This window comes from Papilio machaon, chromosome 19 (assembly GCF_912999745.1).
Source record: "Papilio machaon chromosome 19, ilPapMach1.1, whole genome shotgun sequence".
Taxonomy (NCBI): domain Eukaryota; kingdom Metazoa; phylum Arthropoda; class Insecta; order Lepidoptera; family Papilionidae; genus Papilio; species Papilio machaon.
The window spans coordinates 4,321,209-4,339,612 of NC_060004.1; the positions used below are offsets into that span (position 1 = coordinate 4,321,209).

The 18,404-nt window shown below is 31.6% G+C and overlaps 1 protein-coding gene across 2 annotated transcripts; it reads left to right on the forward strand.

Annotated features, from left to right (window-relative positions):
* The first annotated feature begins 5,767 nt into the window (after positions 1 to 5,767).
* LOC106715300 (serine protease filzig) lies at positions 5,768 to 17,974 on the forward strand. Of its 2 annotated transcripts, none has more exons than XM_014508571.2 (8): positions 5,768 to 6,127; positions 12,981 to 15,244; positions 15,510 to 15,648; positions 15,911 to 16,097; positions 16,401 to 16,588; positions 16,676 to 16,791; positions 16,973 to 17,092; positions 17,518 to 17,974. In XM_014508571.2, exons 1-8 carry the CDS (start codon positions 5,998 to 6,000, stop codon positions 17,680 to 17,682), a joined length of 3,309 nt encoding a protein of 1,102 aa, XP_014364057.2. In that variant the 5' UTR covers positions 5,768 to 5,997; the 3' UTR covers positions 17,683 to 17,974. The 2 variants fall into 2 exon arrangements, with proteins under 2 accessions (XP_014364057.2, XP_045538320.1); XM_045682364.1 differs by having other exon boundaries at positions 16,404 to 16,588.
* Positions 17,975 to 18,404: the final 430 nt, after the last annotated feature.

Here is an 18,404-nt window from a genome sequence, read left to right on the forward strand (position 1 = left end):
TTGTGAAAGTGCATACGATAAGCGAGACGTGACATACTGGGACATATTTTTAATGCAATGCACTGTTTGGAAGTTGAGATCAGTCATGAGAATAAGGTCAAGGGCGATATACCCTACAATTGATGTAAGATAATAATAATCCCGGCCGATGTCGGCCACGGCGACTGTCTTCAACTCCGTTTTTTCAAATCGGAGTCCATATTCGTAAGCAGTCAGTTGCACAGGAGATATTTACTTCCACAAGCGTACTCGCAAATGCATGTGTGCACCCTCGTCTTCCCCCATCTTGATCCAGTGGAACGGAGAGATATTAGTACATTATCATAGTACTATATCTATCAAAAGAAACAAGATCAATGACAAAGAGGAAACGTTATTCAATGATCAACTTTGCTAAACGTATTTAGTACGGTATAAAGACTATATAAGTCCTTCCGTAGACATAATCTAAAGTAAGGTTAGCAAAATTATTTTTTAGTAGAAACGCTTGTTGTCTATTTAATGACATAATTTGAATGAAATTTCCGTTAAAAAGATATATCAAAAAAATTGCATACATAAGTACATCAAGTAATGTTGATTTAATTCACCGTGTTATTTCTTGACTTCATATGTGCGGTTGTTTTTCAATCAATTATCGTTTCTCTTATATTATTTAGAATTGCCATTTTTATTTATTAACTATGACGTCACAATATGACGCGTGTTCATGCACATTCTTATTTCAAACGCATTGTATAGGTAGCAAAGAATGACTCAAAAATTTGAAGATACTTGATACTTGTCGTAATCACTACAGCTAAACATCTCTATGATGATAATCGTCATACGCACTGACACACTCATAATGTAGGCCAACTTAAACAGGTTTGTTCTATGTGTTAATGGAGTAGGTTTATTTATTACGTTTCTCTGTATCATAAGAAAATTATTAAAGCTATTTTAACTTCTCTTACAGTTGAAATATTATTTAATGAGGATCTATCATTACTTTGTGTTTCTCACGCTTTAAAAAACGCATTATTTCCTTAGGGCATCATTACTAAAACAGATCATTGATCTTAGATTATAATTTCTCGAAGAACGACTCTAAAAAACTGATTTTACTATTTGCAATCTTAAATCTTCGTACAAAGCGGGAGGTATTAAGTAGAGCGTATTTTTTATTCATGTATCTTTAGTTTTTTTTTGTAATTAATTTACTAATATCCTTGATTAATTCAAATATTGGTATTTGAAGTAGAAAATTGGGTATTTTTGAATACGTGACAAGAGTAATGCTAGTAATGAAAGTAATCCAGCGGCAATTAAGTATCAATTAAAACGTATATCCTTAGCAACAGAGGTATCAAAAAATTCGGTATCAAAATTGCGGTCTGCATTGACCCTGGCGAAAGTTCGCTTTCACTCGTAATCCGTCGGGTAAAAGTGTTATTTGAACAATCTTATAGATGTTATTACAAACTTCGCGGCACTTTCTTCAGTGAGTTCAATGAACTTTGCACTTGACTCCCGTAATGACACCACAATGGCTTCGTTATAATTGGCTGGCTTTGTAAGTGTTAATTTCGAATAGGAAAAGTATGCCATTTCACAAAGGAGTTTCTAAATAAAAAAAATGATGAAATAATTTTAACATAACTGTAGAGAACATATATATTAGGAAAAATAATATAATTTTACATTATTACTCACATTATAATATGCTCTTAAGTTTACCGATACATCTAATAGTTTAAAACGAGTATTGCCTACATAAAATAACAGTTATTCATTAGAGTTACTGAAAACCTATGCCTTGAAATATAGAAATCTGCATCTACAAAACATTTTGCTACTATAAATTTTTCAGTTACAATTGTCACAAATTATTTAGAATTTTTTTTACAAATCCATAACCTATTTTGTCATACTAACTGCGCCTAATTCTCACGTTAATTGTGTTAGTCTACATCAATGACCAAAGAAGCTCACGACCCCGATACGCTAGACCAGTTATTTATTATGATTCATCTACATCAAAGAAACTCTTTTTATACTTGATTAGGAACATTTGTAAAGTACAGTTATGATCTAATCAGACAAAATCAATAACTTACTTTACAAGTTAACGAGTATAGTTGCAATGATATTAGAAATGTTTCGACGGCCCGTACGGATGTAGTTGCAACTTATTTTTTTTTTTTTTCAGAAAAAGAGCTTACAGAGTTAGTTACTAACTTAGAAGTGTTCTCATATAAAGAGTACAAGCATATAGTCCATCGAAATCTACTGATTTGAGATATTCAAATGTTGATTTCAGGACTATAAAGTTTTTATTAAGTTGGGCTGGAACAAAAAAAAAAGTTACAACTTTATGTGAAGGAGCTGTTGATTTATTCTTTTGTATCGTTTTTTTTAATAACGGCTAAAATAACGCTTGACCATCAGTGTAAAGTGTGTTAAACTCTATGATAGTGGGTATACAGTGTCAATATCCTGTCTGTCACTACAGACTAAATACGAGCTTCCTAACCCACAATATAGACGCAACGAGAATTTGTAATACGACACTTCGAGGTCAAACTATGCAAGCCTCTTGGCAATTTCTCTTTGCGTTTAATGCATTATTAAAACATGTGAAATCGTCTTTTTCCGTACAAAATACAAACTGGTTTTAATGATGTGAAAGAAATTATATCCTTTGCATAATATGTGAAAAGAATGTCGATATTTTTTGAATTTGCAAATTTTCTGCTTAAAATTACAATGATATTTGCAACGTGTAAGAAAGTATTGTTCATTTTCTTAGATTTGTATTAAAAAATTGTCTACTTTACTTCTTTATTTACTTTACTTTTTTATATTAAAAATATTATAAAATTAAATTAATTTTATTATCAAACGCATTAAAAAAAAATTGCCTTCAAATTCTATGTAAATACAAGTCAATGATACTCATTTGGACTGGTACAGTCAGCAAAACGTATTTACTTATTCTATCCACAATGAGAAAAAAATACTTTAGTCAAGTATGCTTATGGGGTTCGCAACATAATTTTACAGAAAATTATTTAAAAAAATACATGATCAATTCATTTCTTGCTCTCTCAATTTCTTAACACCAGATAATTTGAAAATTCCGAGTGTTTCTGTTGTACTCTATCCTACTTTTAATGAAATGTATTTATATTTTAATGATAGGTTTAATCTAAAGACCTGAACTAGTTAAAAATTTAAATAAATTACATTCTTAATAACAGTGTATAGCTATATTTTTTTGCTAACGCTACGGTCAAGAGCCAGTACAAATAAACTTTCTATTGTGTCTCAACTTGTTGGAATACTTTATCAATAATGGACCGTGGGACAATAATGACGCGCCTCTATCGATGACTTATGTCGATAGAAAGTTTAAGATTATTTACGAAGGTTTTGTTCTGTGTGAAACTTAACGTATTGTGCGTAAATAAGTCACATTTAATTATGTAATTAGTTTCTGATTTTATTTTAGATTTAGTACCGATCCATAAAAATAGGTGGCGCCTCAAACTTACAAATTTGCTTAGAAATCCATATTGATATTTCTTGAATATTAAATAGATCATTTACGATATTCACGTCTTGAATGTCATTTCATGTCCAGCTTGTGTATAGAATATAATTAATCTTATTTTTTCGAAAAAGTTTGAAATACTTTGGAAAGTTAATTAATTAATCAGTGGAATAATAAAGCAATTAAATTCAAATCAAGCATGCTTTCACTTAAAGTTCAATGTCTTATAAAGTTTTTTATAGTTTAACATTTATTTGTCTGTAAAACTTTCAATTAAAATTTAACGGCCTAACCATAGAAAACTTAGTGGTTCTAATAAATTTTAGCCTTAAACTTTATTCAACCATTTTATTGCACGCTGTTATTAGATATTACAGAAATCATGATTATTGAAAATTATTACGCGTAGGCTTCCGAAATGCTGTCTTGTCAAAAAAAAAACTAAATACTTATACCGGAAGCAGTTTTGTTGATAGATGTTTAATGGTAAAACATACTCTTTTATAACCATATTGACGTCCATAACATCAATCACCGGCGGTCAATGGCTTAAAACACTTGTTTAACTAAACATTGTCTAATTGTATTTTTTGGAGTTATGCAGTTAATTTAATATATATTAAGTGTTTTATATACACCTATATACACATTTTATATATATATACATATATTATATACTCGTATATACCGATAATGTATGATAAGTATGTTTTTAACTGCCAAACTGACAGAGATAAATTATCACTGAAGATATGTAGATTTGGTATTAGTAATCTATACTAAGGTACTGTTTAAGATCTTAAAACAATTGCGATAATAAGCTATCGATATATTTTTGAAGTAACATCAATGAACTACCACGTCAAGGTACATCACTGTAAAGGTTACCTTCAAGCGAAAGTCCATCTCGCTTCATAGAGATGAGCAAACTATGTTCCTATGGCTCACTGCCTACTCATATAACGACTACGTGACTTTGATATGATAAACAGAATGTTTTGAGTCACTTGATTTAAGCGAAACGATATTATTTTTATAAAAATTGTTGCATCAAGTAAGAGAGTTAAAAATCAGCTTGTATTAGAGAAATAGAGTTTGATAGTGTCTAAACAAGGTATTTGCTATTTGACAAAATACGAACACTCCACCAAAAGTACAGTCTTTACATATACCATAATCTAACACGACTTCAACAATATAACAAATAACTTGCATAATAATGCTTGTATTAAGGCGGAATCTTGAAAAAATAAAGAGCTGGAGATATTATTTTTCATGAGTATTATTAGAAATTTTCAACTTTTAATTGCTCTATTTAACACTGTTACGAGTATAAAGTAAATACAAAAGAAGAGTTGATTAATTTACCGTTCCCATGATATTAAGTTAATTAACAATCAGTATTCATCCGCCGACCTGCGCATGAGTCTATTTGACCCACTTTTGAATTAGTATATTCATACTTTATCATTATAGATCCCCACTGAGAGGCTCGGAGCCTACCCTAAATTAGGGGTATATTCATACTTATCTGTATAAAAATACTTTACACCCAAAACTATGCAGCAATGTGTGAATTTTGATTTAATCACTTAATTGAGAGTAATTATAATAATGAACCATTAAAGCATATTTTGTTTTGAAAACACCCTATAATTTAGAATTATATTCAATATTATAAACTGAACTGAGCTGAAACTTCAATGTCATTAGCAGTAAATGAATGTATAATTTATTTTACAATTATTATTTTCTTCCTTAAAAACCCAAATACACCGCTGATATTAATATTTTGATTAATAATCTATTGAAAAATATGTAAATATGTGGGACAGGAAACAGTATAAAAATATATCTTTTAACAATTATGTAGATATATTATTATAAAGTTTAATTAAAAGATTAGGGCAAATAATCAAAGTGCTACTTGTGAATGTCAAAAGTTTGCGTGGTGTCACTTAAGAAGAAATGTCTATCTTTCTCTTTCTGATATACGTCCATCTCGCACAATTTCTCATTTCACCGTTCACTTGTTTAGCGAGATTTTGTTTATTATGACCGAGTCCCAGCACTGTAAAAATTTTTTGCTTTCTAAACTTTGTTTTGATCGTAATAAAGTTGGTTTTAGTTTGAATAACATGATGTCTTAGAACCTTGTCGCTGTAATTGTACGAGTGGTAATATGTGTGTTTCTTATTTTACAGTATTAAGTTGGTCAGTCGGCTAGTGGGTTCTACATCGCGGTACAAGACGCACGTATCCATAAGACGGTGTAGTCGAAGTAAAAACTCGTTACGAGAATTCAAAACGTAATTAAAATGACGAGAAAACCGTTTCGGTGTCGCCATTAAATATTAAAAATAAAGTGTATTCAATAATGTGAAATGCCATTCAGCCAGTAAACGTATTAATTTATTTTTTGGATTTAAGAAGAAATAATAGCGCGGGAAAACGCTGTCAAGATGACTGTCCAAAGGTGTCGATTTGGAAAATTATACCGAAGTGATGTGAAACAAATATTATTTTTTGTTGTGCTGTTGACGGTTTTGGACTATTTGCCACTTAATTGTCAAGGACAAGATTTTGACAGAGGTATGTAAAAAATAATTCCAAATAAAATCCTTTCCTTTTATTTTCTTGTAAAAATTTTGTTACTGAGAATATAGTCACCAAATCGTTGAAGTCTTTTGTATGAACTAATTGTAATCGGGACAAAGTTTAGAAGTTAAAGAAAATTTATACATTTCCCACAATGGCTTATATCTTAAATATTTTATTTTTATTGTATATTTATATTTTGTAGTTCAAATTCCATTGCACTGCATTTGTTTATTTCCATTGCACTTGGTTAAAAAGTATAAAGAATTAAACTTAGAAATCAAGACATATTTGAGCATTTTAATTTGTAATTATTGTTCTTATGTATAGAAAAATGGATACAAGTATGGATAGATTCTTTGATAGTGGATATGTCATGTACGAGTGATAGAAACGAATATGTTCTTTAAATGCTAAATTATATTTTTAAAATACCACTTCGTAAAAGTATTAAAAAAAGAATGAAGTTTATAGTTAAATTATATCTTATTCTACTAAATCTTTGCATAGTAACTGTTAAGTAACGTGACGATTGAACTGGAACATACGAAATTCCATAAGTAAACATGAATGAACTAAAAAAACGTATTTACACTATCATTAGAGAAGATACGGTAACTAAAAATCTAGGTCAATTTAAAGTATACTTATTACGTAATTTCTCTTAAAATATATGTACATTAAAATAATTTAAAAATATATAGGTTTGAACACTAAATATAATACAAAGCTAATATCTATTAAAATTAATATCTATTAACAACTTAACATAACAAACGCGCTCTTCAGACTATATATTGCTATAGAACGGACTTACATACGAGTAAGTATAATTTCTACTTTTGCGCGAAGAAATAAGTTAGTACTCATTCCACACATATTTGCTTGTACAAAAAGTCTAGGGGCCCCAACCAATGTCCTGTGAAGCTTCCTATTGACTTCATAATATCCGCATCAACGTGGAATGGTCTAAATACTTTTAACGAGGTCACAGTTCCCGAAGTCGGGTATCATTCGGCAGACGGACCGGTCTCACCGCACTAATGGGGTTAAGATGTTTTTTAGTTGCGCCCAACTGTGGAATTTTTGATTACAATATTCTTAATGCTTTCAACAAAGACCCAAAATCTTTTCTCTTATCTTTTGAATTCTTGAACATGTTTATTTTTGACATGTTACAAATTGTGCTTTTACATTGACCCTTATTGGTTTTGTGACGTTTTATATATAACCAAACCGAATGTAACATTAAAAAAATGTAGTAATAGCTAAAATATACTAAAACAGAGTATGCAAATTGTGCAATGTTCGATCGACACACCTTTAGATAAATTAACACATTAAAAAAAATATATAAGTTCTTATTTACGTTATAATTTTAGTATGAATGTGCATTAAATTAAAATTACTATGAAGAAGTAAAAGAATAAATAAGATAAATAAAATTAAGAAAGGAAAACAAAGAACTAACGAACGAAATTTCTGGCGCGAAAGCGAGCGGTAGTGTCGGCCAGGGCCTTCCCAGACGGACTTAAGCCGTCTAGATTGATAAAATACTCAAGAAGGGCGATATTATAGCACCCGAAACCGACGTGCATGTTTGAATAGATGTATGAATGTAGAAGAAGCGAGAGAAGTGTGTAAGGGCTTCGCCAAATAGAGGTTTTTAATCGCACCTACCTACCTAAGGGTTACGGGCGTGAGTTATATTGTTGTAAAATAAAAAAGTAATTTAAATACAAAAGAAAAAAATAATAAGTTCGTATTTATGTAATTGTGTTTAAAATGTCTGACAATACAGAGTTATGGCATCAGGCAAGCACCTGTATATAGAATTTAAAGGTCGGCATACCGCTGCGTAACCCCTTTTCTATTCTAACACAATTTTCACTTTCTTCGACCCGACTTGAACGTTTACTTTCTATCGTGCCTTATTAAACATCCAACAGACAACAGCATTTCCGAATAGCACAGCGTACAACGCTTGCCCAAATCGAAAGTACAGTTGGAAGTGCGTTTTAAATGTAATCGAACGAGCAATGTACGACAAAATCATGACTTGAATACGAGTTGTAGTTTAAAGTTTCTCTACAATGGTAAAAGAATAAGGCAGGTCTTTGTGAAGGTCAAATGCTTTCCTTTTGTTCAAGATGTAGTTTCATACTATTATCGCTATGATGAGGGCTATTGTATCTACTGGTTACACTACAGAGAAAATGTTAAATCAACTGCTTAGTTTGATTTCGTGCTTATTTTCTCATTGTGACTTTTTTATTTCTAGTTTTATGTCTTGTCACAGACTAAAATGAATAATTTCAGTCTTAACTATAGTGACACGTTTCTTTATTTTATATGTTACTAAAAACATGCTACTCACAATTAATCCAGAAGATCGACTCTTATTTTATATCTGTATTAAAAGGAACCCATAAAAAGCAAAAAGGGATTATTTTTCTTTATAAACAACTCGTTGACTTGATAACGGTGTTCCGTTATCAAGTTTCCGAGATGTTAGTATTGAAGGAGCACAAACATTACCGTACTCTTCACGCGCGAACAGATATCCTAGTTGTAATAAATAGACTGAAGCCGTCAAATAGTTCATTATAATTTTTTTAATTAGTCCATACAACAGTAATAAATGTTATATTCACCGAATTGTTTTAATACGCGCATACTATTTGAGTAAGTCATGGTGAGAAGTCAAATTATTTATATATACAGTTAATATCAGTATCTATTTGTTAGGTCAATACACATTCAGTTACCTATTATATAACAGAAGGAAAATTAGCAGAAGGAAAGAAAAAAAATTAAAATCATGATATATACATAGATAAAAATAATTTTAAAATATTCTTTAACTTATTTTAAGGAGAAATCATTGAAGTAAATTTATTATTTTCATCATAGTCTTACTTCGATAAAATTAACACCTTGAAATAATAATTCAACTAAAAAGTTTTTAGATACAAAACATTAAACTACAAATAGAATTCGAATAAATAAAAAGTGAGGATAATTTTGTAATATTTGCTGCATCGAATGCAATTGGAATGCAAAATGCTTCAAATTGATCTAACGTCCATTCGTCACAAACAACTTTCACATTGTTTTCTCGCTGTTACTATAAATTTCTAGTATTGTTTTTTTTATGGGTAAGTTATCATGACTTGTGAGATATTGTAAACACTTTCACTGTTATACAGTGCCATTAAATAACCATATGCACTAATTCCTTTCTTTTGCATTAAACTTTTATTGAACACAACGTTGGTAGTGCTAATGTTTTTCTTTTATGAAACAAACACGTTTAAAAAGTTATACTTTTTAAATGCCAAATGAACGTATCAGTTTACTCAATTAAATAACTAGAACTAGAATACAACTAATAATGATATAGCCCTTTATTCTATTCTTGTCTATGTATTCTATATAGTATTCTTCGATATAAAGATGGATACAATTATATTCGTTGATTCAAATAAAGCCAAACTGTGTGTCACGGACAAAACATACTATTTACACTGCCGATATGCCTATTCGACTACTACGCACTAAGAAGTCCCCTATTAGCTCGTATTCGCACGGGAGCTTTTTAACGTCGTGTTAAAATCACTTTTGCTCTATTCGCTCTGCACTCAAAATCCAACAAGGCGAGATAAAAAAGCGTCCCATTTAAAAAAAAAAAGCGTTCAAATAGAACAAATGCATTTCAATGAATTTGTTTATACGTCAGCACTTTTAATACGTGACGCTTTTTGATTGCACATTGTTGCATTTTAAGGAATGAAACAAGAGTTATTTTAAAGCGATTGTCGCTCAAGAGCTGCCAACGAAGAGAGTTAAGGACTGTCTTTATCATGAACAACTTATGATATTCTGTTGAATTTTACTAATAGCACATGCTTCACATATTTTCATTTCTTCATAGTTCTTCTTGCTAATCAGTTTTACCGTGAGATAGCGAGCGTGCTGTCGGGTAGGTATGCGTTTCTATCACGCTCTGTTTGTCAACTAGATTTCCGAGACTCCGCCTGAATAGATTCGCGATTTATCTAATTGTATAACGATTAATATTGTGTGTACAGACGTTTAAATACGTTAAAAGCTATGACAGAATTATTTCAAAACTATATTGTACCGTTCATCTTGCTTATAATCACATGGAATCGTTACATAAATTTTACTCTCCCCAAACATGGGTTCGAGTCCCTCAATGAGAGCTGATAACGACGATATACATTTTGACATTTTTGAATACTGCGAACACGAGCACAACTCAATATGTTTGATATTTGTTTTATCCATTGTTTTGATATCTATATGTCTCTAATTTTGGCAATGCATAGATACGCTTCTAATGTGTAACCAGACTTTATTATTCAGAAAGGAAGGAAGTGTTTTTTATACATGCAATTTTAGTTGTCTCTATCCCGTGTTATTGACGTGGATTTAAAAAAGAAAACCGCATTTCACTATTAGCATTTATCTCTAGTTATCATTTCTCAGCTATCATTTACAAAATACGATTTTCTAAAAGCATTGTATTTTATATCTACGAGTATATCTAAGATATATCAGGCAAACCATTAAATATGGACTAAGACATAATGTGTCGATACACATAATGTGGGAATTATGCTAATAAATGTGCGGTTACTATACTTTACAATAGAGCCATTATGAAAAGAGGTTTTATGGAAACTTGATAAAAAATTTAACTGTCTAGTCTTTGGCTTCTATTAAATGATTATTAGAAAATTAATACAACGTATTATGCGAATTATAATTTTTTTATGAAATAGTAACATTGATAAAATTTCAGTGAAAAAATTAGTTTCGTTACTATGCAAATTTACAGTGGCGTTCTGTCTAAAATCATTTTAATCTTAATGGTTCTTCATTAAGTAATTGGACAAAAAATTGTTTAACCATGCTTTCCCAAAATCTATCAATCTGTTTACGAGACAAATATTCGTTCCAATATTCATCACGTAATACCAACAATATTTTTATATCAAATATGAATATAAACAAATAACAGACTGAAACATGAAAGATTAAATTAAATTATCATAGACTTAAATTGAAAATTTAATTTCAAATTTGGAATTTAAATACCAACTCAACTGTTATAAATCTACGGTTTTATAACTTTCTATTACGCCGTATCGAGTACGGCAATTTTATTACCAAAAAGTAACAAAAGTCACTTTCACTATCCAACCGAGAAATGTATGACATCATAATGGCCATGCAACATTTCTAACCGATTACGTACAATTCGTCATTCTTAAGGAATTTTCGGTATACACTTTTTGAGAGATAACGTCCACATGAGAAAGTAAGGTAAGGTAATGGTAGCCACTTGTGAGAAGTTGAACATTAATACTACATATCTATATATTTAAAAATGAATTGCTGTTCGTTAGTCTCACTAAAACTCGATAACGGCTGAACGGATTTATCTTATCTTAGTCTTGAAATGTTCGTGGAGGTCTAGGGAAGGTTTAAAAGGCGTGAAAAAATTCATACCGCTATTAAATTTTTTTTAAATGCGCGCGGACGGACAGCTAGTACTTGTATAATTGTTTGGAATAAATTTCACTTAATGATTTTTGTCGAATCAATAGCTGTACTAATTTGCATATGAATGAATAACTGATTGATACACAGATGCATAATTTGCTAACTGGATGTATTAAATAAATTTTATTAGACATACATAAGATACTAAATCAGTAGTGGTAGACCAATGGCAGGCGACACAATATTTTGGACACACTGATTACAATATTAATTATGTACTACAAAAAAAATATGTATGTGAAGAGCGAAATTGGTCGCTACACTGCGAAATAAAGTGAAATGAATTTGATCACACGTCATGACTTCATTAAAAATTCTTTTGAAAAATGGCATGTTGATACGTAAAGGTTCGCCATCCCTGTACTACGTCGATTAATGCTTTAATATGAGCATAAATAAGCATATAACTATTTGTTTAACTATATTTTATTTTCATAAACATATAGAAATTATACATTACATAAATGTCAATATCAACTGTTTGTGACACTTGTATTAGAAATGTATATTCAAAAAAGAAAATGAAATGAATGGCAACAGTGTTGTCATACATGTGTTACGATAGTGGAAACTCACTCCATATGTATCTTCTCATTTAGCTGTATATGGTCACTTCCAATACAATTTCACTTTTAAATGGAGCAGATAAAAAATCAAATAGAAAGCGGATCGCTATTTTAATGTTCTCGATACAATTTACAAATCGTTCGTTTAATATTCAGAACGCATCGGCGTAATGTAGGTGCACTTCGAATTCTGTATACTAATACTATGTTTCTTCCGGTAGCATCATTTTAACTAGTTACCAGTTCAATAACACTTTATACAATATCAGTAAATACTACTTACTCTACAACATCCGGTAAAAATGTAATCAGTGTTTTATTATATTGACATGCGTTATTTAGTTTACCACCAAATCTAAATTAAATACTAGATGATTATTTGTTATTAGTCTTTAGGCGAACGTGGAAATAAATATCTTAATCTATCGTCAAATCTCCCCAATTTCAAGGGATGCAGTACACAAAGCCAAACGAGGAAAAAGATCTATCTTGCTTGCCTCTTCACCAAACACTAAAAAAAACTTTTGCTATTAATAACGTCCTTGTACCCAATATTAAACTAACAGATATCAAATAAATCAAATAATATAGGATTTTTTATTTTCTTTATAACAGGTGACTGTGATATCTGTTTTAAACTTTATGTTGTATATCCAATTCATTCATCATTCATTTATGTTCTATTTCAGATGCAAGAAGACTCTTTGGCGGTTACAGAATAACACCAACTTACTGTAAAGCATCAAGAACGGCCAGATATAATAGAGGAAATACAATATGCATGTTCAATCACGAATGTACTCAAAGAGGTGGAGAGGTCGTTGGAACGTGTATGGATGGATTTCTTTTTGGTGCTTGTTGTCAACTCAAATCAGATAGTCAGTCTCATATTCCTAAAGGTCCCGGAGTAGTCGTTCCCGGCTATACGGACTATTCAGAGATGGAAAATGAAGGAGAAGAATATGATAGTTTCGAACAACTCGATTCATGGCATAATAGCTTTAAACCTGTAGTAACTCCAGGGTATAGACCAAGTGATAAAAATGTTTATACTACAACGATAACTACTACTGAACCTAATTATAGTACTGAAAGTGAGATATTGTCTGAAGGACTAAGTCACATTACAAATACTCTATTAAATACTCCACCTAAAGATAGTAACATTGCTTACATTAAGCCCGGCAAACCAGATAGTATCTACACGCATAGTACTATAGAACACGGCGTCCCTGATACCATACTTTTGCATGAAGATGGATCAGAAGTTGAAGATATTGCACGACCATCTGACTTTAACATACAAGTCTCTTCGATGCAAACGAAACCTACTGTAGCTCCTTCCACAACTTCACAATCAACGCCAACGCTAACTATATCAACACACAGACCAGTGTATAAACCAATATTTAGACCAAAACCAGTTAATAAACCGACATCTGAAAATCCTTCTACTGAAAATTATGTAGAAGTACCAACAGTAACTAAAGAAACACAAAAAATATCTGAACTGTCTTCAATAAATAGCATCATTCAAATGTTAAACGAGAGCACGCCTAGTATGAAGGAAGAGCCAAGTTCATATGCCACCATCGATATGATAGAAACCAAATCTTCGCCAATTCCGTCATCTACCCAATCTTATCAGAGTAGTGCTTATCCGATACATCGTGTTACTACAGGACATTATGTAACTATGAAACCATCGTCTTATCCCAACAATTGGTACACATCAGGTGCTACATCATTTACACAGAGACCTACAACTTTGACAAGTAAACCATCTTATAGTATAATTTATACAACTCCTAATATCATATCTCAAGAAACTATACCTGAAAAGGCGCCTCAACCCGATTTCTCTTCTCCTGAACCTAGTCAGTCTACTAGTCAAGCGATTGAGGCATTCAATAGATATCCTAATGACCCCAGTGAATTTGGACAAACTGTTACTACCTTTAGCTATGTGAGTTCGACAACAACAAAACCAACCCCTACAACTAGAAAACCGCCATCTACTAGTTACGTCACAGGTGTAAAACCCTCACGAAAACCTGTAACAGATTCGCTAAACACTATATCTACTTACAACGTTGCTCAGGACACATTTTCGAGTGCAACACCGACTGTGATTCTTTTAAATAATTTAGAAACAAGCAAACCCGGAACACCCGGAGACAAAGAACCTGAATTCGTTGAAATATCACAAGAACCTTATAAAAAACCGGTTAATCAAATAACAGTTAATAATGTTATTGAATCTACAAATAATATATATGTAAATAAACCACCTCAGAAGTTTGACAAGCCTGCATCGCCTACAGTGGTTATAACTCCAAAACCATCACCAAGTACTTCGCCATACCCAGTAAAGTCTTCTACAAAACCAGTCTCAGTTTTAACATCGGACATACCAAGTTTTGATTCTTACACAGAGTTGTACTCGCCCACAACAATGAGACCAGAACTACAAACTTCTACTGATGACTTAATAAATTTCCCTCCAGTGAGAAACCCTATGTTCAATGCTACCGGATCAAATGTAGTCACTTACAACACAAGCATTGACAATGATTTAGATAATTTACAAGAATTAGAATTTACAACACCGTCTTGGCACGAAGATGATAAATTAAATGAAAAAATGAACCTCTTCGTCAACAAGATTGTTGGAAGTCTTCAAGGCACATTCCAAGAGCTGCACGATATTGTCATACTTGATAAAAAACCTAACGCAACTATAATTAAAGATACTAAAACAACAACAACCTTAAGACCCACACGAAAAACACCAGCTACCACCCGAAGACCTGTTGTTACCACAAAAAAACCTAATCGAATTACGACTACTAGAAAAACACCTGTAAGAACAACTAAAAAGCCTACAAGGTTAACAACAGCCGTAAGAAGACCAACAACAACACCTACAGTCCCAACAACTACAAAGAAAACGGTAAGAAAAACTTACAAGCCTGCCAGCAGATTGTGATGATATAAAACAATTTTAACAATAAACATAACTTTAAGCTAAATAATAAATAACTGATAATTTAAACTAAGTAATAGTGATTAATAAAGCAGATGTAGTGTGTAATTTTAATCAAAAATTTCTCTCCTTCGTTCCATAAAAGTCGATAAATCTTTAGTGCATCCTCTTGTGATAAACACTGTCAATACAAAGTGGGCTTGCTCTGGGCCTGTGATAAATGTTGTTTTAGGTAACGACCACCAAAAAGCCTAAGCCAACCAAAAAGGTGACGACCACAACTGTTACTCCCAGCACAACAACTGAACTTTACGATGACATAACAACAGAAAGTTACACGGAGCAAATAATTAACTACGACGATAGAAGCCGTGAGTATTTTTTAAATTAAGTCCAAAGAATACGAGTAAAATATTAAATTTTCAATACTCAAAAAAGTCACATTGATTTTGTCCATTTTATTAATAAAAATAAAATAAAAATATACTAACAACGTGTTACAGTGACGGCACCAGATGATTAATTATATGTGAATGTTAGCCGTTTTTAACATTTTAAAATTATAGTTATATTAGTCGTTTGCCTCTAAGTTTTCTTATTAAAAAAATAATAACAATAATGAACAAATTTCAGTATGCGGCGTACGACCATTAGTAAAATCAGGTCGTATCGTTGGCGGAAAGAATGCTTCGTTCGGCGACTGGCCGTGGCAGGTGCTCATCAGAGAGTCAACCTGGTTAGGACTGTTCACGAAGAATAAATGCGGAGGAGTTCTGATCACTAATCGTTTTGTCACCACTGCAGCTCATTGTCAACCAGGGTATGTTTGGATATCGAATATCGATTCATAATATTTTTAACTTTTTAGTACTTAATATTTGTCTATATTAAGTATACGAGTATAGTTATAAGTTTTTTCAATAATTTATTTCTTTATTTTTATTACGAATATTTAGATTCTGTCCCTTTGTAGTAGGAATAGATCATTCTATACTCTAATTTGTCTTAAATTTACGTAAATTTCCTTTATATTAGTTTGAATATCATTTTTTTTTCAGTTACCATATAGCTCGTTTTAATGTTTTTTTTTCATAGAATGCAACTAAAATTAACCTTCATTTAGCAGCTTCATGGGGTCATTGGTAGCGGTTTTCGGTGAGAATGACATATCTACCAACTTGGAGCCGAGGAGACCAGTGGCAAAGAACGTGAGGCGAGTGATACCACATCCTAAATACGACGCTGCGACATTCGAAAACGATTTAGCTATACTTGAACTGGATTCGCCAATCAAATACGAACCACATATCGGTGAGTTTGAATCAAAATTAGTTCTATCAGAATTCGCCAAGGAGTTTATATTAACAATGTTCTATGAAATGCCCATTTTTATTTCAGTGCCCATATGTATGCCACCGGATGATGCTGATTTTACAAACCGAATGGCAACAGTCACGGGATGGGGCAGACTTAAATACGGCGGTGGTGTTCCCGCAATCCTTCAAGAAGTTCAGGTAATTTTAAATTTTACCACTCATTGTTTTGCGTCAGGTGCCTGTAAATATGTCCTAGGAGGAAAAGTTACTATTTAAAATTCGTCTCACATATATCTAGTAATTATTTCAGTCTCAAGTCAAATACAATCTAGTATAAGTCTGTGGAGACGATCTGATAATGTATTGCTTATTATTCCAGGTGCCGGTGATGGAGAACAGTCATTGCCAGTACATGTTCCAAACGGCCGGACACGCCAAGAAAATACTTGATTCATTCATCTGCGCTGGATATTCTAATGGGAAGAAGGACTCTTGTGAGGTAATTGTTTCTTGATAATAAATGTTCTTGAAAAGTAAGCTAAGTTAATGAAAAAGACATAGTGATAGTCATAATAAAAAAAAATTGCTACCAAAAATGTTAGGGTGCATAAACAAAACTATGGACCATGGGAAAATAAAATTTTATGAATTACACTCTGATTAGAAAATTCACGGGAAGTTTTAACTCACATATTTTCAAGCTTCTACCAAACGCACACATATACAAAAATTCATTACATTTGTCGATTGAGAAAAGGTACATATGTATTAACTATTATCGGAGTTAAAACTACCGTTTTTAATATGACGCGATTAATACATAGTTCTGTGCAAAAATTTACAAATTGTAACATACAACAAACATAATTGTTTAGTGATTTAGTTAATCTTTAATAATAATCAATTGAATTATTTAATTTCCAGGGTGACAGCGGTGGTCCTTTAGTAGTGAGGAATGATGATGGAAGATGGGTGTTAGTTGGTACTGTATCACACGGCATCAAGTGTGCAGCGAGATTTCTACCCGGCGTCTATATGAGAACTACATACTATAAACCCTGGTTTAGAAGTATTACAGGAGTGAAATGAGTGCATTAAAAGTACTAGATAATGACCTAGACATATCGGTTTGAATACCTTTAACTCAAACTTAAGAGCTACAATTTAAGTCAAACGAATAATGCTCAAAATTTAGAATTAAATAATTCAAAACTTTCTCATGATTTTGGACCAATGTCTTCAGACATTCATAGACCTTTAAAAAGGTCTATCTTCCTACTAAATACCGGTTCACATATTTAAGGTGCAAGAATGTACATTAAATTTATTAATTTTGACCCAAAAACAAAAGTGATACGAGTATCTATCTAGCATAATTTTCCAACCATCTGACTAAGACATTATCGTGATCTAAAAAATAAAAAATAATTTGAATAAATCTAATTAGGCTATAAAAATTTCTACGTTGGATATCAACGTGCTCTCTAATTTACATCACAATATAGTCCAAAAAATGTACTGAATTGAAAATTATCGAACACTTATCTAAAAATTTACATTAGTATACGTTGTAAAATAATATTTCTTAGTTTTAAGCTTTGTACATTAAAAGGCATTTATTTATTTAATGAAATCTAGTTTCTAATGTTGACAACTAAATAATTCTGCATTGACAAAGTGAACTAACATCTTTGTGATTGTAGACTATATATTTTAGTCGCTCAATTCATGTAAGTAGGAAAATATTTAATATTAAAATGACTGTTATGCATTTAATAAAAATATAAGAAGTTTAAGTAAACGATGTATTA